The sequence below is a fragment of the Aquarana catesbeiana genome, linkage group LG07 (genome assembly GCF_042186555.1).
Source record: "Aquarana catesbeiana isolate 2022-GZ linkage group LG07, ASM4218655v1, whole genome shotgun sequence".
NCBI classification, from domain to species: Eukaryota; Metazoa; Chordata; class Amphibia; order Anura; family Ranidae; genus Aquarana; species Aquarana catesbeiana.
Window position 1 is genome coordinate 71,555,545 of NC_133330.1, and position 18,837 is coordinate 71,574,381.

At 42.0% G+C, this 18,837-nt stretch overlaps 1 protein-coding gene across 1 annotated transcript in view; it reads right to left on the reverse strand.

Moving 5' to 3' along the window:
• Nucleotides 1-1,743: 1,743 nt before the first annotated feature.
• The window catches only part of NINJ1 (ninjurin 1), a 128,181-nt gene continuing 111,087 nt past the window's right edge, over nucleotides 1,744-18,837 (reverse strand). Inside the window, exons 3-4 of the mRNA XM_073592323.1 lie at nucleotides 13,102-13,268; nucleotides 1,744-8,098 (exon numbers count right to left, since the gene is read on the reverse strand). Coding sequence (XP_073448424.1) covers nucleotides 13,120-13,268 — 149 coding nt within the window. The 3' untranslated portion in view covers nucleotides 1,744-8,098; nucleotides 13,102-13,119. The remainder of the gene's footprint in view (nucleotides 8,099-13,101; nucleotides 13,269-18,837) is intronic.

An 18,837-nucleotide genomic window follows, 5' to 3' on the forward strand; every position in this document is an offset into this window, starting at 1 on the left:
CCACTGTTTTAGCTGGGTAGTGGGCATAGAGGAGGAGGGAGGGAGTGAGCTGTCATTTACTACTGTATATACGCCCACATGTGTGATTCTATAGTCACATGTGCTGCTCAGATGTGATAGGGAGGAAATGCTCGGCATAGAAACTTTCTAAAAAATGAGCATGTGCACTGGCTTCCAACACTGCTCTGCAAAATCCCCAACTGCAGTGGGGACATGGACAGGAGGGAGGGATAGACAACTGCAGGATCAACCAAGTTTTTTTTGTAGACTGCAGAAAACAAATCTCATAGTGACTGAGTGGGAATGAACAGCATGTAATACACCATTTACTGATAGTTTTAATTGATGTGGGTTTAATGACACTTTAGGCAGCCCATACAGTAGATGATTTCATTTGGGAAAAAAAAAAAAGAAAATCACTTGTATCCCCCATCAACGCAGTCAGGGATGGCTCCTGCAGCACTCTTGTGTTCTGCCAGCAGGGGGCCCGGGGAGCTTTCACCTGACCAGCAGAACACAATGATTACTTGCGTTATTGCATGAAAAAAAATTGACAGACTGGTTGTACTCAAGTTAATTGATGGATCGACTTGGGTAAAATCAGCCTGTCCATAGATATATTGAATATTTTCCGGTCCCAACTGAACCAGTCAAATTTCAATCCATGTATGGCCGACTTTAAAAACTCGAGCACAGACATTTCAGTGATAGAGTTCCTGGGAGAGAAAATAGCCCGTCAGGTTACCGGACTTACCAGTATCTACCACAAACTGAAATAATCAATCAATCAATCAAATATCAATTTTGGGTGCGCTGACTCCTTAAAATCTGTATAAGAAGATATCACACATTCTGTTCCTATAAGCTGGAGTCAGAAGCAGAGGGCACCCCAGGGTCCATAACAAGCAGACATGAACTTTTATGTGATCACAGATATAGTGTTTCTAGGTAATTTTTTTTTTTATATACATATTTCTATATAAATTCCAATATATTTATTTCTATATCAAGTATACTGTATATTTCTATTGAAATATTTATTACCGTATACATTTCTATATAAATATTAATTTTCGTACATACCTGCTGTCTTACATTTCTGCCAACACTAGAGGGCAAACACAGCATAGCAAATGGTCACCAAAAATGGGATTGCCAGTGTTTTGTCAGATTAGGCGACACGTCAGAATGTGTAACGGAAGTGATGTTTCGTCCATCTTGCTACACCCTGCACTCCTCCACAGTAAGGATGCAGAAGGGGGGAAAGCTGACATCTTGTTACACCCAGGGAGTTTTGCATTTTACATTTATTTTTAACAGTAAACTGAGGTTATATAGTGAAATACAGTACTTAGAACTCCGTATGAATGTTTAGATGTTGAATTTTAAAAGCAGCAAACTTCTGTCAGATTAGCAAACCTATGAGATCAGCAGGCTTGCCGCTGCTTTTAAAATTCAACATCTAACCAGTCAGACGGAGTGCTAAGTACTGTATTTCACTAGATAACCTCAGTTTACTGTTATAAACATGTGTAAAATGCAAAACTCCAGTGGGTGTAACAAGATGTCCGCTTTCCCCCTTCTCAGTGTATCCTTACTATGGAGGAGTGTGGGGTGTAGCAAGATGGCGGCGACGAAACGCCACTTCCGCTACACATTGTGACGGGTCGCCTAATCTGACGAAACATCGGCCATCAAACCAATAACAAATCGCTGGGTTTTAAATAACCACATACAACAAAGTTCTGATAAAAAAAAACTTTAATAAACAATATATTTCAAACAGCTTACAAAATGACAAAATATACGTGGTTTTTAAAATAACTTTGGTCATATAAAGTAATCTATACCTACAAATACAGAGTGTCTTGTATACTTTATCCATCTATTTACAGTGATCTGTGGTATTCAAAGAACCTGATTGATTATATACAGCCAGATAATTACCTAAAAAACTATTTGACCTAGAAACATTATGATATCCGCTCCCACGTCTTCCCCCGGGACCCATTGGGTAAAACCGTCGGCAGTCTGATATGTATAGTTTTGATATGAAATCAGACACACAGAATTGTTCTGTATTCTCTAAAGGTGGCCATATATGGATCGAAATCCATCTAGTTCAGCAAGGAACGGCCAAATTTCGATCCATATATGGGCAGGCTGGTTATACAAAAGTCGATCTATCGATCAGCTTCTGTACAACCAGCTTGTTGGGTTTTTTCCTGAACGATCAGAGCCGCAGGCTATAGCCGGCAACACTGATCAGTGTGTTCTGACTGCAGGGAAGGCTCCAAGTGACCAATGGTGGGGAATTGTTTACTCACACTGGCCACAGTCCAGCCCCCCCAAAGTCTGAAGGACAGGAAACTGGCCCTTTGGAAAGTTTAGAAACCCCTGCCCTAGACAAGACAAGCAGTTTACCCGTGCAGCACAGGCCAGAGTTGGGCTTTAAAGTATATTGAAAGCCAAAACTGGGGGAACCGGTTTAAACTCCTGTTCATTTTTCTCGTCATCTGCTTTTGGTGCACCAAAATCACAACCAGCCTTGTCACCTGTGCTTGAACTACACAACACCGCCCACCTTATGGTATGAAGATTAGGAAGGGGTGTTCTGTAGTCCAGTCTTATTTTGGAGATTTCTATTCATGTTTTGTCCTGTAGATATGACCGGAATCTCTTCAGTGAGGGAACTCCCCTCTTAGACAGTTGTCACTGGAACAATTTTCACCATACTGGAAGACTTCTGCTCCATTTCTGTACTGGAGACAACCCAAAAATGTAGATTTTTCCCTTACTTTCAGTCCCAATATGGTAGAGCTGCATGATTAATCGCTAAAAGATCGTGATCTCGATTCAACCCCCCGCACGATCTTAATCCAGCATTTCCGCGATTCGTGTAACAACTGCAGAGCAGTTCCCTGCTCACAGCTGTCAAAAACAAAAAAGCAGCCGGAAATGTTTATCAACAAAATTGCTCAGCGGAGAGATAAAAAGAAACACTGTATCTTTCTGTTCATTTACAGATTAAAGGGATGAACTTTGGTCTGTAAATGAAGTCAGCTTAAGGGCCGGTTCCCACTGGTGAGCTTTCCGACATCGGATGTGATTCGCAGTGCAAATCACATGCGATCTCTGTGCGATGCGATTTCAGCCATACAGATAGTATGGCTGAATTTGCATCGCATTCGTACCAAACTCACACAGGACCCTTTTTTTTGGTCCGCAGCAGAATCGGATCGCATGGGTGTTCAAACTCAAGCGATTCAATTCCTTCCAGAATTTGCAGTTCACACTGCGATATGCAAACTGATTTGGGGGTGTCATTAAATTTCAATTGACAATCCCAGCAGTTTGCATAGGGCAGTGTGAACTGCCGCCGGGAGACATGCGATGCGGGAACCTGCAGTGGATTCGCAGGGTGCCCAGATCGCTGCAGTGTGAACCGAGCCTAAAGCAACATTGTCAATTAAATATTTTTTCTTTATTTTTTGGGAGTTTTTTTTTTATTAAATTGTTCCTCTGCTTAACCCCTTATTAACCCTTAATTTACTCTAATCAGTCTTATTAACTCCTTATTCTCCTCCATTTAATTATTATTTTACTGCTGATTTTATTTTATAAACTGATATAATTAAAACTTTTTTTTTGTTTGCTTTGTTCACTAATATTCTTACACCTTTAATATATATTTACACGTGTCACATTGAAAAAAAGCGTAAAAATTAAAAAAAACGTTTTTATTTCATTTGTAAAATACGTTTTTAATGCTTTTACCATTGCTGACAGCAATAATTGTTATCAACGAGTACTAAAAAAAAAAAAAAAGACCCTAATATAACTTAATGGTCATTTTTTTATTTCTTTACACATTACATTATTTTTCATTACATTTTTTAAAATTCGATTGAAGCAAAGAGTATTATGTCTTATTTTATAGGCATCTTGTTTGATATTCTAATGTTCAGGGATTGTAAATTATTTTTTTAATTTTTTTTAAACGTGAGAATCGTGATTTTTTTTTTCTAAGCAGAATATCCAGAATTGTGCAGCTCTACAGTATGGTAATCAGGACAAACAAAGGGTAAATCCCACTAACGGGGGCACACAGCAAAAAAATACATGACGGGAGTTTTAACCCCCCGCCACTATTTAAAAATAAAAAAAAGGTTCACTCAAATTTAAGGCCTATTGTGATCATTAAAATATGAAACGGTGCATTTTTGAATTTACAAACAGGATACAAATAGGGTAAAGGCACATGGTTTAAAGAAATGTCATTTTACAGTGATTTGATTTTCTGCTATACAGCATACGGTTGAAATGCAGGATTTGAAATTTTCCTTTCAAAGAGATCCTCTGGCTCCCTCCTCTCCTATCAATCTGGTTGAGGTGTAACAATTACTCCTAATCGTTTGGGGCCAGCATTTGGTGACAAAAAGTACATATGAAACGATGTACATCTGTAGGTCCCAATAAAGGTGACGGATTATACAGTTTGTACGGAAAAGTCAGGAGTGACATTTTGAACCAAGTGATTATGCTAGATCTAGTACAAAAACAATTTGCTTGAGACATTCGCACAGCCGTCACGAATAATCTCATAATTTGTATATTTGCTTGCTGTGATCTTCAGCTCTATCTAGTGGCCATAATGCGGTATTTTCCTGAAATACGTCAATCAGGAAAATATTGGATTATGGCCACTAGATGGATCCCACGATCATGGGGGGGAAAAAATCATATTACACAAATTACAAGGATCATTGTTGATGCCTGTGCAAATGCTTGAGAAATTTGCATAACATTTTTTTTTTATTTATAAATAGACCCCATAAATGCAGTTATTACTAATCGCCTAGTATTTGTTGCATCACATGATAATCTTTTAATAGCTTATCCATTAAAACAGCAGTGGGATAATTGTCTCCTTATGGCAGTGTTTGTCAGGCTAAGTTCCACCATTCCAATTCCCTGCTGTTTATTGAACACAACCATATCTGCATGCTTGTGATGCAATACCAGACTTCCCCTTTCACATAGAAAACAGAAAATGGCAGGAAATCTCCCTGCCTACATTGGAAGATTTCCTTGCACTTCCTGTAACTGTAACATTTTGGATTCCCCACAATTTTCTGTCCCAGGAAAGATGGCCACCAGGACATACAGATAGGGTTGACCTAATATATTATTTGTTTATATGTATTATATCAAATAAAAAACTAAAAAAAAATATTTGATTAAAAAAGAAAAAAAAAAAAAAAGCAGATCTTCACCAATAAATCTAAAGTGCCTCCTGTTCACCCTCCTCCGCTCCGCCACCTGTATAGCGGCTTTTTTTTTTTCTCTTTTATTAACCACTTTTTTTTTTTTTAAAAAAGGTTTGGTCCCGCCTCCAATACACAACATTCACCTAGACGAATGATGTGTACCGTCAAAGGGTATATATGGCGCATAAATAGGTTAAAACCATAGGGCTAAGTCTTTGTACAAAACGGCTAAAAGTCCAATTAAAATGCAATTAAAGTGTGGAGTCTAAAGCCTCGTACACACGATCGGATTTTCGGCAGGGAATTGTGTGCTGACAGGCTGTTTGCCTAAAATCTGACCATTAGTACGCTCCTTCAGACAATTGTTGTCCAACTTTCTGCCAACAAATGTTGGAAAACAGGCTACAAAATTTTCGGCGGACACCGGTCTGTTGTCAGATTTTCGTATCATGTGTACACAAATCCGTCACACAAAAGTCCAAAGTACAAACAAGCATGCTCGGAATCAATGCTCACCAAACACAACATTAGCAGAAGGTGTCCAAAGGGTGGCGCTCAAGAGCTGAAATTCCACGTAGTACGTCACTACGTTCGTGTTTGTTGGCCGACTATTGTGTGCCGTTAGTATGCAAGACAAGTTCCTGGCCCGTCGGACAAAAGTCTGACACTCTGTTGGCCAACAATCTGATCGTGTGTACGAGGCTTAAGGGAAACATTCTTAGGAACACACTGAAAAAAAAAAAACACCTGGGGGGCGCAACCGCCTCCTGCATTACCATTAATAATTTTTATCAAATCCACATAAGAAAATGGATACTTACATACCAACAAAAGTTAGTAAGCCAAACAGATCTGCTCCGGCCGGAACACTATGGCGGGAACTCCTGGAGACAAATGGTTGGACTGCTGACGCGTTTCGGGGGCTTGTTCGTAAGCGATTATATATTTGCTCATGTGGATTCAATAAAAATTATTAATGGTAATGCACGAGGTGGTTGCCTCCTGTGTGTTTTTTGCAGTGTGTTCAGAGGACTTCCTGATCGGAGGAGGGCTGCACCCTTGATGGGCAGAAAGAAGTTGGATGGAAGATTTCCCCTGGGTCTAGCGCTAAGAGTGTTTTTTGGACTTTGAAACATTCTTAGGGTCTGCTTTAAACTTGTGGCTGCTATCCAAGAGTAGAAGTGAACTGTAGAAACAGGAGGCATGCAGAAAGATGGAAGCGCCATCTAAGTGTAGCAGACCAACAATTTTTTATTAAAGTGGTTCTAAAGACAGAAGATTGTTTATCTTAATGTATTCTATGCATTACGAAGAAAAAACCTTCTGTGTGCAGCAGCCCCCTTAATTATTACTTGAGCCCCATCTCCATCCAACGATGCTGCACGAGAGACTTGCTTGTCTGGGACTCTCCCTCCTGCTTGCTTTATGGGCATTCGGCAGAAAGGAGGGGCCAGGAGCGCCGGTGAGGAACCCGAGAAGAGGAAGATCTGAGCTGCTCTGTGCAAAACCATTACACAGAGCAGGTAAGTATAACATATTTGTTATTTTGAAAAAAAAAACAAGACTTTTATATCATTTTAAGCTCAGAAATTGTCAACTCACATGTTAAGAACAGCAACACGCTTATCAAAAACAGGTAAACACAGCTGTCGCCCCGGTCCCAGGTTCCCGCTGTGTACCAGGCAGTCTCCGCTGTGTGTGGGTACTGTACAACATCTAAACAGTCCGATGGATTTCCAGATACTTTATTTCACCATATATGCTTAGTTTACTGTTAAAAATAACGGCGGAATGCAAAACTCCAGTGGGTGTAACAAGATGTCCGTTTGCCCCCTTCTCGGTGTATCCTTACTGTGGAGGAGTGCAGGGTGTAGCGAGATGGTGGCAAAGGAACGTCACTTGCGTTACCAATTCTTTTTTTTTTTTTCAACAAGAAATTCCGTCAGCAATTACCAGGTCGCCATATCTGAAGGAACACCACCATTGGGTGGATCTCAGGTTGTTTTCCATCCCAGTGACAGGAACCTCCTCTACTCTATCCTTTTGCATAAAGTGTTAGCTTTAGATACGCTTTATGATGGACATCCCCTTCCGTTACAGGTATATAGCCCTTATCTAGTTTATTAATAGAAGTTCTTTACTGTGACACAATTCCACATTAACATTGCATAAAATGATTTCCATACTGGATCAGTATGTCAATATTTGAAATGATTGGGACCTTTAAATCATCAATCTCCTGAAATCCTAAAAATGTTTTTTAAGAACCAAAAGCAGTTAAACATTTGTTGATGATACATTTACATCATGCTTACAAACAGTGAGACTATCAGAAAACATAATATGATGATATATTGCAGATTTCATTGTTCTCCCATCAGGACCATATGATGGGATACATACAGGGTCCATGCAGCATTTAATATGGTGATCATGCTCCAAGTTTGATGGTTAAAATGCCCAGTGATGGTGGAAGACGTTTGCTTACAAAAATAATTGCTACATAACTAAGGTTCCATTTGGCTCCATGGACAGAAGTGGAGTATCCAGCATTAGGTTCTTCTGAGTAATGGAGAGTCAAGATGCTGGTTGACAACCTTAGGAAAAAGTAGATCTATTTCAATGAAACTTACTCCAGCTGTGTGTTTCTGGGAATTTAGATCCATCTTCTGCCTGCATGCCAGATCCAAAAGAACCTGAAAAATCCAGGTGGGCAGTATATTTGACTAAATGGTCCATATATAAATTCCAATACAAATTGAATTGCGGTCTCACTCTGAGGACAGTGCGTACTTTGTGATAATCCCATGGCTTTAGCTTTCAAACAACTGAAAACAAAAAAGAAAACAAGATGTAACCAGTCTGGACAAATCCTTGCTTATCATCTGAAAAAAGCAAAATAAAAAGGTTTCTCCGTGGTTATAGCGCCCCCCAATGGACATTAGGGGTTCGTATAGCCTGTACTGGGCGAGACTAAACTTTCAGCATAGAAAAACTGTGTTGAATGGCACATAGATACCAACTATAGCAGTGGTCATCAACCTTGTCCTCAGGGCCCACTAACAGGCCAGGTTTGCAAGATAACTGAAATACATCACATGATATCATTTGCTGCTCAGTGATTGCAGTATTCTAGTCTGCATCTCCCCAAGGTAATACATAAAACCTGGCCTGTTAGTGGGCCCTGAGGACAGGGTTGATGACTATTCAATATTCCAGTCGCACACGTTCCCGGGTAAACGGCATAGAGCATTAACGGGTGCTGTAACGATTACCAGTTGGGTTCTGGAAGCATCAAACAGAAGTACATCTTCGCCAGCACACCATGGATCAGCAGACAAGGTTGTCCAAAAAAGGTTTTTTAATCGAAAATAGGTCACATCACAAGGGGGGTGCAACGTTTCGGGGCCGCACAGGACCCCTTCGTCGACGAAGGGGTCCTGCGCGGCCCCGAAACGTTGCACCCCCCTTGTGATGTGACCTATTTTCGATTAAAAAACCTTTTTTGGACAACCTTGTCTGCTGATCCATGGTGTGCTGGCGAAGATGTACTTCTCTTAGGGTTGATGACTACTGAACTATAGTACCTAAATTGTGTTGGTGGCATAGGGGGAGGCCTCTTGGCACTGAAAATGCTGCTTGGACTCTCCAAGTAGGGAAAACATTTTTATCTGGAAAAATACCAGCCTTCATATCAGCTTTTCAACCACTTCCAGACAAATTCTGACATCCCTCTCCTACATGTTAAAAAACACATTTCTTTTGCTAGAAAATGACTAAGGACCCCCAAATATTATGATTATTTTTAAGCAGATGCCCTGGAGAAAAAAAATGGTGGGTGTTGCATATTTTTATGTCACATGATATTTTCACAGCAGCTTTTCAAATACAATTTTTAAAAAAAAAAATACACTTTAATTATTTTGTAATTAGTAAACTACTAATCCCCCCATCTTCCACATAATGGAGATAAAAAGGAAGAGGCCAGCAAATTACATATTTACTAACATCCCCTGCAGCAGCTGAGAGGAGAGGAGGGAAACCAGCAGCACTGCAGGTGGGGAACCAACATGGGGGGAAGCCCGAGCAATAGGGGGAATTGGCAATGCATGTAGTGATTTGAGTGTGCGCAGGTCCATCTAGCACACCTCCTGAGCACGCCTATGATAAAACCTAACTTCTTTTATTTGGCCCTTTTTGGTCTGTTTGATAAGTTCAAAAAACACCTGTTGATCCTGCCAGAAATCTCTCTCTACCTATGCTGACTGTTACTAATTACATAGGTTTCAGTGATCTCTGAGGACTACAGACACAAGTCCCTTAATGTTATGGAGAATAGGAGAGGGGTGGTAATCCTATCTGGTTTCTGTTGACCTGATACAGAAGGGTGAGAATTATTATCCTAAAATGGGAAGTGTGTTACTGACAGAATCACCAGCTAAAAATAAAAGGAAAGAAAAACTGAAAAAAAAAAGAAAACTAATGCAACCACCACACTGATGGACTGGTAAGTGGCCATATATTACATTTTTGTGTTAGGCTTTAGATGTACTTTCATATTCATAAAGTTTAGCATCTATCTGATACAACTGATTGCACTATGAGGCCTCATCCACACCGGACGTTAATGCTGCTGTTAGGGGCATCTGCCATTTCTTTTTTCTGCCTCTTAATGCCCCTGAATGCTAGCCTATGCGTCCGTGCACACATAGGCGTTTAAAGGCAGAAAAAAAAAAAACACTGCATCCATGAGCAGCATCGTTTTGGAAAAAAAATGCTTGATGTGCCTAAACCTATGTATGTGTCTAAACTCGCTTGAACGCTACCCACGTTTAGCTCTTGAGCATTAATTAATTCCAACGCCTAGAATACATTATCATTCTGGCCAATGAAACAAATTAATGACCAAGCGTTTGACGTGCCTAAATGCGTTTACACGCATTTACACGCAAGTGTCAAGCGTTTTTTTTTTTCTGCCAAAACGCCGCTGCCAGGAGGAAAACTGTCTAGGAGCGATTGAAGAGATCGGCAAACGTCCAGTGTGCATCAGGCCATATGTTTTTGTCTGGAAACACCAATTGGTGAAATTTTTTGAACAGTATTTTACCTTCCAACCTGCAACACATGAGCAAGGTTCAGCCAAGAAGGGGTGGGACATTGTCCTTCAAAGATATTTCCAAGGAGTCATAGCAGAAAAAAGCCAGCCACTATCCACCACAGCCACTATCGTCCCCAGCCACTATCCTCTCCGGCCACTATCCACCCCGGCCACTATCCACCCCCGCCACTATCGTCCACGGCCACTATCCTCCATAGCCACTATCCTCCCCAGCCACTATCCTCCCCAGCCCCTATATTCCCCAGCCATTATTCACCCCGTCACTATTCTCCACAGCCACTATCCACCCCAGGTGAAAAGGGAAAATAGGAGACCAGAGTGGCCCCAGGAATGCAATCAGAGGGAGAAGCTACAATGTAATGAGATCAATTGCAAATAACTTGCAGACCCTTGCGAAATCTCATTTTTAGATCTCTGCATCAGAGTAGATGATGGTAAATTGGTTACCACAACATTTTGCAAGGAGACAGCCGCAAACACAATGTTACGAGCTGACAGTCACCATCCCCGTTCCCTTATATGGGGTATCCCGGTGGGACAGTTCCTCCACATCCGGAGGAACTGCTTCACTGAGGAGGACTACCGTTGGGAGTCTGAGTCACTATATCAGCAATTTCGGGAACGTGGCTACCCACACCGCATACTTAAGAGGGCTAGGATGATTGCTGGACGCAAAACCAGAGCCAATCTACTTATATCCCAGAAGAGAGATATGGACAAGGTGAATGACCCAATCAGGTTCATCACCCCCTATGGAATGCAATGGCAATAGGTGCGTTCCATTCTTTCTGACCACTGGCACATTCTCACTAGATCCGATAGGTTGAAGGAGATCGTAGGTGACAGACCACTGATGGTAGCTAAAAGAGCCAGTAATCTAAGGGATGATCTGATAGAATCGGAATATAGATGTCCGGTAATTAGGAACTGGCTCACAGACATGCTCAGAGTAAGGGAATGTTTCCCTGTGAGCACTGTGCAATATGCAAGTTCGTTGATCGAACCAAAACATTCCGTGATTCGGACTCGATCAATGAATACGCAAATCACTTATTAATTGTAGTACATCTAGAGTCCTATACATCCTTGAATGCCCTTTCCATAAGTTGTATGTGGGTAAGACGAGTTACGAGTCAGTTTGCTGAACACTTAAAAAGTATTAGACTTAAGGAAGAGACCATGTATCAGACATGAACGGATCCAGCAGACAGGGACAAGCCGTCATCGGGAGGCGTCTCTTGCATCCGGCAAGGGAGTCAGCTGTCCGCGCTGGAAGGCACTGTATCCAATTACATCCGGTTCAAATGTGCAGATCACTCCGCTGTGGCTAAACTGCACAGCTCAAGGAAGGGTAAGAACCCCATATGGACTGATTCAGTTCTCTGGCACATGTCCTCATACTCACCCATTCCTTATAGACTTATGGCTGGATAGCGTTTGATAGGACACGGCCACGGTTATTGGATTGGGCACACTCCATCTTTGATCATTTAGGAGATTACTATGCTCAATTACATACAGAATGAACGTGCACTGGCTTCATGTCCACACCGGTAGGACCATTATTGTGATGCATTCCCTGTCCAATACAACAGCAGCATTTAATTAATGTACCCTATTCATTCACATTGAAGTGCATATATGAGACTATTCAAGCCCTGGTCAGGGAACATATATCTCTAGAAAACAAATTGGGACATTTTCTAGCTGTTCTGCAATCCAAGGTGAACACCGCTTCATGTCATCCAGTACCAGGCTTGCAACAATACCAGGCAGTCTCAGCCCAGAGACTTAGGGGAAGGATGCTTAACCAGCATTTATTTTTAATGACACAACGTTGTATTTTTCTACAGTTTGTTATTATTGTTTCTATTGTCAGTAGATATCGCGGAGGAACGGATCCCACCTGTATGGTCTTGTACCACATATGCGGGATCTCCTCTTTTTAAATTTTGTGCATTTTTTTTCAATAAAGTTATTTGCAATTGATCTCATTACGCTGTAGCTTCTCCCTCTGATTGCATTCCTGGGACCGCTGTGGTCTCCTATTTTCCCTTTTCACCTGTACAGTTTTTTGTGCTACTTGGGAGGTAGCCCGTCTTATTGACGAATCGTTCTGATCTATTGCTTGGTACACTGGACACGAGTAGATTTAAATAAGTAGTGTGTTTTTATTTTTACTTTTTCTGCAGTCACTATCCTCCACATCCACTATCCCTATCCTCCCCAGCCACTATCCTCCCCAGCCACTATCCTCCCCAGCCACTATCCTACCCAGCCACTATCGTCCCCAGCCACTATCCTCCCCAGCCACTATCCTCCCCAGCCACTATCCTCCCCAGCTACTATCCTCCCCAGCTACTATTGTCCCCAGCCACTATCCTCCCCAGCCACTATCCTCCCCAGCCACTATCCTACCCAGCCACTATCGTCCCCAGCCACTATCCTCCCCAGCCACTATCCTCCCCAGCTACTATCCTCCCCAGCTACTATTGTCCCCAGCCACTATCCTCCCCAGCCACTATCCTCCCCAGCCACTATTCTCCCCGACCACTATCCTCCCCAACCACTATCCTCCCCAGCCACTATCCTCCCCAGCCACTATCGTCCCCAGCCACTATCCTCCCCAGCTACTATCCTCCCCAGCCACTATCCTCCCCAGAACACTTTTCTCATGCAGTTTCCTATGCCTCGACATAAAATGTCATTTACCTCTCATCACGTTGGACTCTATACTTTTGCAGGAGCTGCAGAGTTCTGTACACCGAACGCTGTGATCAATACGTTGACGATAACAATAATGAACACAAGTGCAGTAGCAGAGTTTTCCAGCTTATCCAACAAGGCATGTCTGGCAGGATTATTGAGATCGTACTTTACTGCAAAGATAAAATAAACACACAGTCATGAATAACATATCTTTAAGGAGTTTTACATCATACATACTCAAATATCATAGCATCTCAATATGAATCTAATTGACCACAGCATACAAATGAATCTCGTGTTCTCAAGACCATCTATGCCAAATATGCACTGAAAAGAGTATAGCAAACTTCTTACCTGCTACTATGCCATAGATACTGAGATATGCCATGTCAGTGCAAATGCTGCTATCTTTTAAACATTTGTGCTTATTGTGTGTGTTTTTGTAATAAGAAAAGCTGCACATCTGTAACACCTATATAAGTGTAGCTGCCTCACCATACATAGAGAGGTTATCATCCGGATTGATATATGTCATGGAACAAGCTGCTTGTAATTTGCTCTCCTACATGTAAAAATCATAATTTTTTTGATAGAAAATTACTCAGAACCCCCAAACATTAAATGTGTTTTTTTAAGCAGAGACCCTAGGGAACAAAATGGCGGTCATTGCAATTTTTTATGTCACACGGTATTTGCGCAGCGATTTTTCAAACACAATTATTTTGGAGAAAAAAAACTTTCATGAATAATGCCCCATACACACGATAGGAATTTCCGTCAGAAAAACCATCATTCAGATTTAACCACTTAAAGTCCAGGATGTCACATGACGTCCACCTAGGGTTAAGTGGTTAAAGTAGATCTAAACTGTATCTGTAACTGTCTCCATGATTTATTTTGATGAGAAAACACTTTGAAAAACAAGTCCCTAGCACTTCCAGCTGCAGCCAGCTTGAGTAAGGGTAGATTATTTATGTAGCATTTACTTCCTGAAATCCATCTGACCTTAGCTCAGGCTGAGCTGAGAAAGCCCCTCCTCCAGATAAAAGAAAAAAAAATTGCACATGAAGACTCCTAGGATGTATGACATCGTTTTGGCCTAGGTCAGAAACCAGGAAGCAACTGAAGAATGCAAAAAAAAAGTGTAAAACAAGAAAATGTAATATAGAGTGGGGACGTAAATTATTCAGACCCCCTTAAATGTTTTACTCTTTATTATATTGCAGCCATTTGCTAATATCATTTAAGTTCATTTTTTTCCTCATTAATGTACACACAGCACCCCATATTGACAGAAAAACACATTTTTGCAGATTTATTAAAAAAGAAAAACTGAAATATCACATGGTCCTAAGTATTCAGACCCTTTGCTGACACTCATATATTTAACTCAGGTGCTGTCCATTTCTTCTGATCATCCTTGAGATGGTTCTACACCTTCATTTCAGTCCAGCTGTGTTTGATTATACTGATTGGACTTGATTAGGAAAGCCACACACCTGTCTATATAAGACCTTACAGCTCACAGTGTATGTCAGAGCAAATGAGAATCATGAGATCAAAGCAACTGCCTGAAAAGCTCAGACAGAATTGTGGCAAGGCACAGATCTGGCCAAGGTTATGAAAAAAATTCTGCTGCACTTAAGGTTCCTAAGAGCACAGTGGCCTCCATAATCCTTAAATGGAAGACGTTTGGGATGACCAGAACCCTTCCTAGAGCTGGCCATTCAGCCAAACTGAGCTATTGGGGGAGAAGAGCCTTGGTGAAAGAGGTAAAGAAGAACCCAAAGATCACTGCAGCTGAGCTCCAGAGATGTAGTCGGGAGATGGGAGAAAGTTGTAGAAAGTCAAACATCATTGCAGCCCTCCACCAGTTGGGGCTTTATGGCAGAGTGGCCCGATGGAAGCCTCTCCTCAGTGCAAGACACATGAAAGTCCACATGGAGTTTGCTAAAAAACACCTGAAGGACTCCAAGATGGTGAGAAATAAGATTCTCTGGTCTGATGAGACCAAGATAGAACTTTTTGGCCTTAATTCTAAGCGGTATGTGTGGAGAAAACCAGGCACTGCTCATCACCTGTCCAATACAGTCCCAACAGTGAAGCATGGTGGTGGCAGCATCATGCTGTGGGGGTGTTTTTCAGCTGCAGGGACAGGACGACTGGTTGCAATCGAGGGAAAGATGAATGTGGCCAAGTACAGGGATATCCTGGACGAAAACCTTCTCCAGAGTGCTCAGGACCCCAGACTGGGCCGAAGGTTTACTTTCCAACAAGACAATGACCCTAAGCACACAGCTAAAATAACGAAGGAGTGGCTTCACAACAACTCCATGACTGTTCTTGAATGGCCCAGCCAGAGCCCTGACTTAAACCCAATTGAGAATCTCTGGAGAGACCTAAAAATGGCTGTCCACCAACATTTACCATCCAACCTGACAAAACTGGAGAAGATCTGGAAGGAGAAATGGCAGAGGATCCCCAAATCCAGGTGTGAAAATCTTGTTGCATCTTTCCCAATAAGACTCATGGCTCAAAAAGATCAAAAGGGTGCTTCTACTAAATACTGAGCAAAGGGTCTGAATACTTAGGGCCGTGTGATATTTTAGTTTTTCTTTTTTAATAAATCTGCAAAAATGTCAACAATTCTGTGTTTTTCTGTCAATATGGGGTGCTGTGTGTACATTAATGAGGAAAAAAAATGAACTTAAATGATTTTAGCAAATGGCTACAACATAACAAAGAGTGAAAAATTTAAAGGGGTCTGAATACTTTGCGTCCCCACTGTACCTTCCTATCTATTTGCAATTAGCAGAAAGATTAAAAATAGTTATTGCTGATTAAGAGAATTTACGACTCATCCACATGGGGCACTTTACTGCGGTCCCCGTGCAGGTCTATGTTTTCCTAGAACGGGGATGCACAGGTGTTGTGTGCATCCCCATGTCGGTGTCCCATTCATTTATTTTGGGACACATGACTGCATGGACACAGCTGATATGTCCTAATATGACATGCAGGTGAGTGTGGGTCCCCGAACACATAAAGGGTTTGTTCGGGGACCTGCATCCACACTCACCTACATGTCATAGGGGGCTGTGTCCGTGCAGCCGCATGTTCCAAGAGAAATTAATGAGATGCCAGCAGTGGGATGCATACAACACCTGTGCTCTGCTCTGCAAGCATTAACAGCTTGTTTTGTCTAGGGGAGAGGAGAAACAGATTTACTTACCCGATCCTCCACTTTTCCAGCAGATGGCATTCTCCTATGCTCCAGTGGTGGACCGTTCCTTGGTACCATCACGTCCAATGCATGCCAATGGACCCTGCTTTGGTTTTGATGACATCAGGACCCTAGACCAGTAGAGTTTGGGGAAGAAAAAGCTGTGGGGACCAGTCTAGCTGCAGGGGGGAGTCGAGGATCAGTAATTAAATCTTTCTTTTTTTTTCATCCCCTGGACCAAAATGAGCAATTAACACATGCAGTGCAGGTGCAGTCCCACTGCAAGGGATATTTCTTTAGTTGCCCACAGTTGGCTTTTAAAAGAAACTCTTCCCCCTTGTCCATGCAGGACAAACTGACAGTGTACAATAAAAGCAATCTCCTGCACTCAAGTGTGGTGTCTAATGACCAGCTAATTTCCTGCTGTCCCAATTTAAGGTTATAGGATGCCACCACACTTTGCTGCCCTCCTAGGACTGAGGATGCCCAGCACTGAAAAACAACTAAAAGAGGGTGCAGCAGTCTAGCGCATTACCCTAATATACCTTTTATAATAAACCTATTATACTCACAAACAAATGCGTTTAGTAAGCCCATCAATGTATTCAGACATAGATGCCAGATCCACAGCATTAATTTATTTATCAGCATGGGAAGAAACCACCCAGGTCCAATATGGCTGTTGGGTTTCAAGGGGCGACCCCTCTTCATCAGAGCCAAAGATGTAGTATCTGATTTTGGCTCAGACGAAGAGGGGTTACTCAATGAAACACGGCAGCTATATTGGACCTGAATGGTATCTTCCCATGCTGATCAATGAAAAATAAATGAATGAATGCTGTGGATGGAGCATCTAAGTCTTAAATACATTGATGGACTTACCAAACTGACAGTGTCTCTGGGATACTGTCCTGCTGCAACACTGCCTAGGCCTAGCAGCAAATCACTAGACCGAAGCACTGTCACATGACCAGGGGAGTGGCTTCTCCCCCAGGTTGCTGGCACAGTGGATCTTAGAACCGACGAAGGGCAAAGAGCTGCAAGGGTGCGCAGCAAAGGTAAATACAGCAGGTAAAATAAGTATTGAACACGTCACCATTTTTCTAGGTAAATATGTTTTTAAAGGTGCTATTGACATGAAATTTTCACCACAGGTCAGTAAGAGCTGGTTCACACAGGGGCAACACGACTCTGGCCGCGACTTTGCGACTTACCTGAGCGCGCACCACAGCGCGACTTGGGGCGACTTACAATGCGACTTCAAGTCGCCTCCAGGACAGACGACTTTCCAGTGGCCAATCAAACAATCAGCTCTGTGGGAGGGAGGGGTTTGCCTGAGAACTGTTGCTTCATCCCTCTTTGGAGGCGACTTCCATTGAAATCAATGGGTACAAGTTGCCTAGAAGCCGGATTGAAGTAGTACAGGAACCTTTTCTAAAGTCGGAGTGACTTCAGTAGTGTACATTAAGACGGGTCTCATTGACTAACATAGAATTTGGCATGTTGCGCGACTTGGGGCAACCAAGGATCCGACTTCAAGTCGGATCCAAAGTCACCCCTGTGTGAATGGGCTCTTATAACCCATGCAATCCATACATACAAAGGAACCAAAACAAATAAGTTCAGAAATTATGTGTAATAAAATGGAATTACACAGGAAAAAAGCATTGAGCACATGAAGGTAGGGAGGCAAAGAGGCATGGAAAGCCAAGACACCAGCTGAAATCTATCAGTAGTTAGAAAGCAATCCTGCCCCTTGTCAGTGCAAATTAATATCAGCTGGTTCAGTTTCAACTGCTGGCCTATAAAAAGCTGTCTTATTACCAAGATGTCACACAAGAAACATCTCATCTCATGATGGGTAAAAACAAATAGCTCTCTCAAGCCCTTTGCAACCTTATTGTTGCAAAACATACGAATGGTTATATCATTGGTTACAGAAGGATTTCTAAACTTCTGCATGTTCCAGTGAACACTATTGGGGCCATAATTCGGAAGTGGAACATAATTTCACCATAACCCGGCCATGACCAGTTGCTCCTCGCAAGATTTCTGACAGAGGAGTAAAAAGAATTATCAGAAGAGTTGTCCAAAAGGTAAAGACCAGTTGTGGAGAGCTTCAGAAAGACCTGGAATTAGCAGGTACAATTGTTTCAAAGAAAACAATAAGTAATGCCCTCAACCGCCATGGCCTGTATGCACGCTCACCACGCAAGTCTCCATTTCTGAAGAAAAAGCATGTTGAAGCTCATTTAAAGTTTGCTGCACAACATTTAGACACACCTATGAAATACTGGGAGAATATAGTATGGTCAGATAAGACCAAAATTGAACTCTTCGGATGCCATAATACACACCATGTTTGCAGGTCAAATGGCACTGCACATTACCCTAAAAACATCCCAATACCAACAGTGAAGTTTGGAGGTGGGAACATCATGATGTGGGGCTGTTTTTCAGCATGGGGTACTGGCAAACTTCATATCATTGAAGGAAGGATGAATGGAAAAATGTAC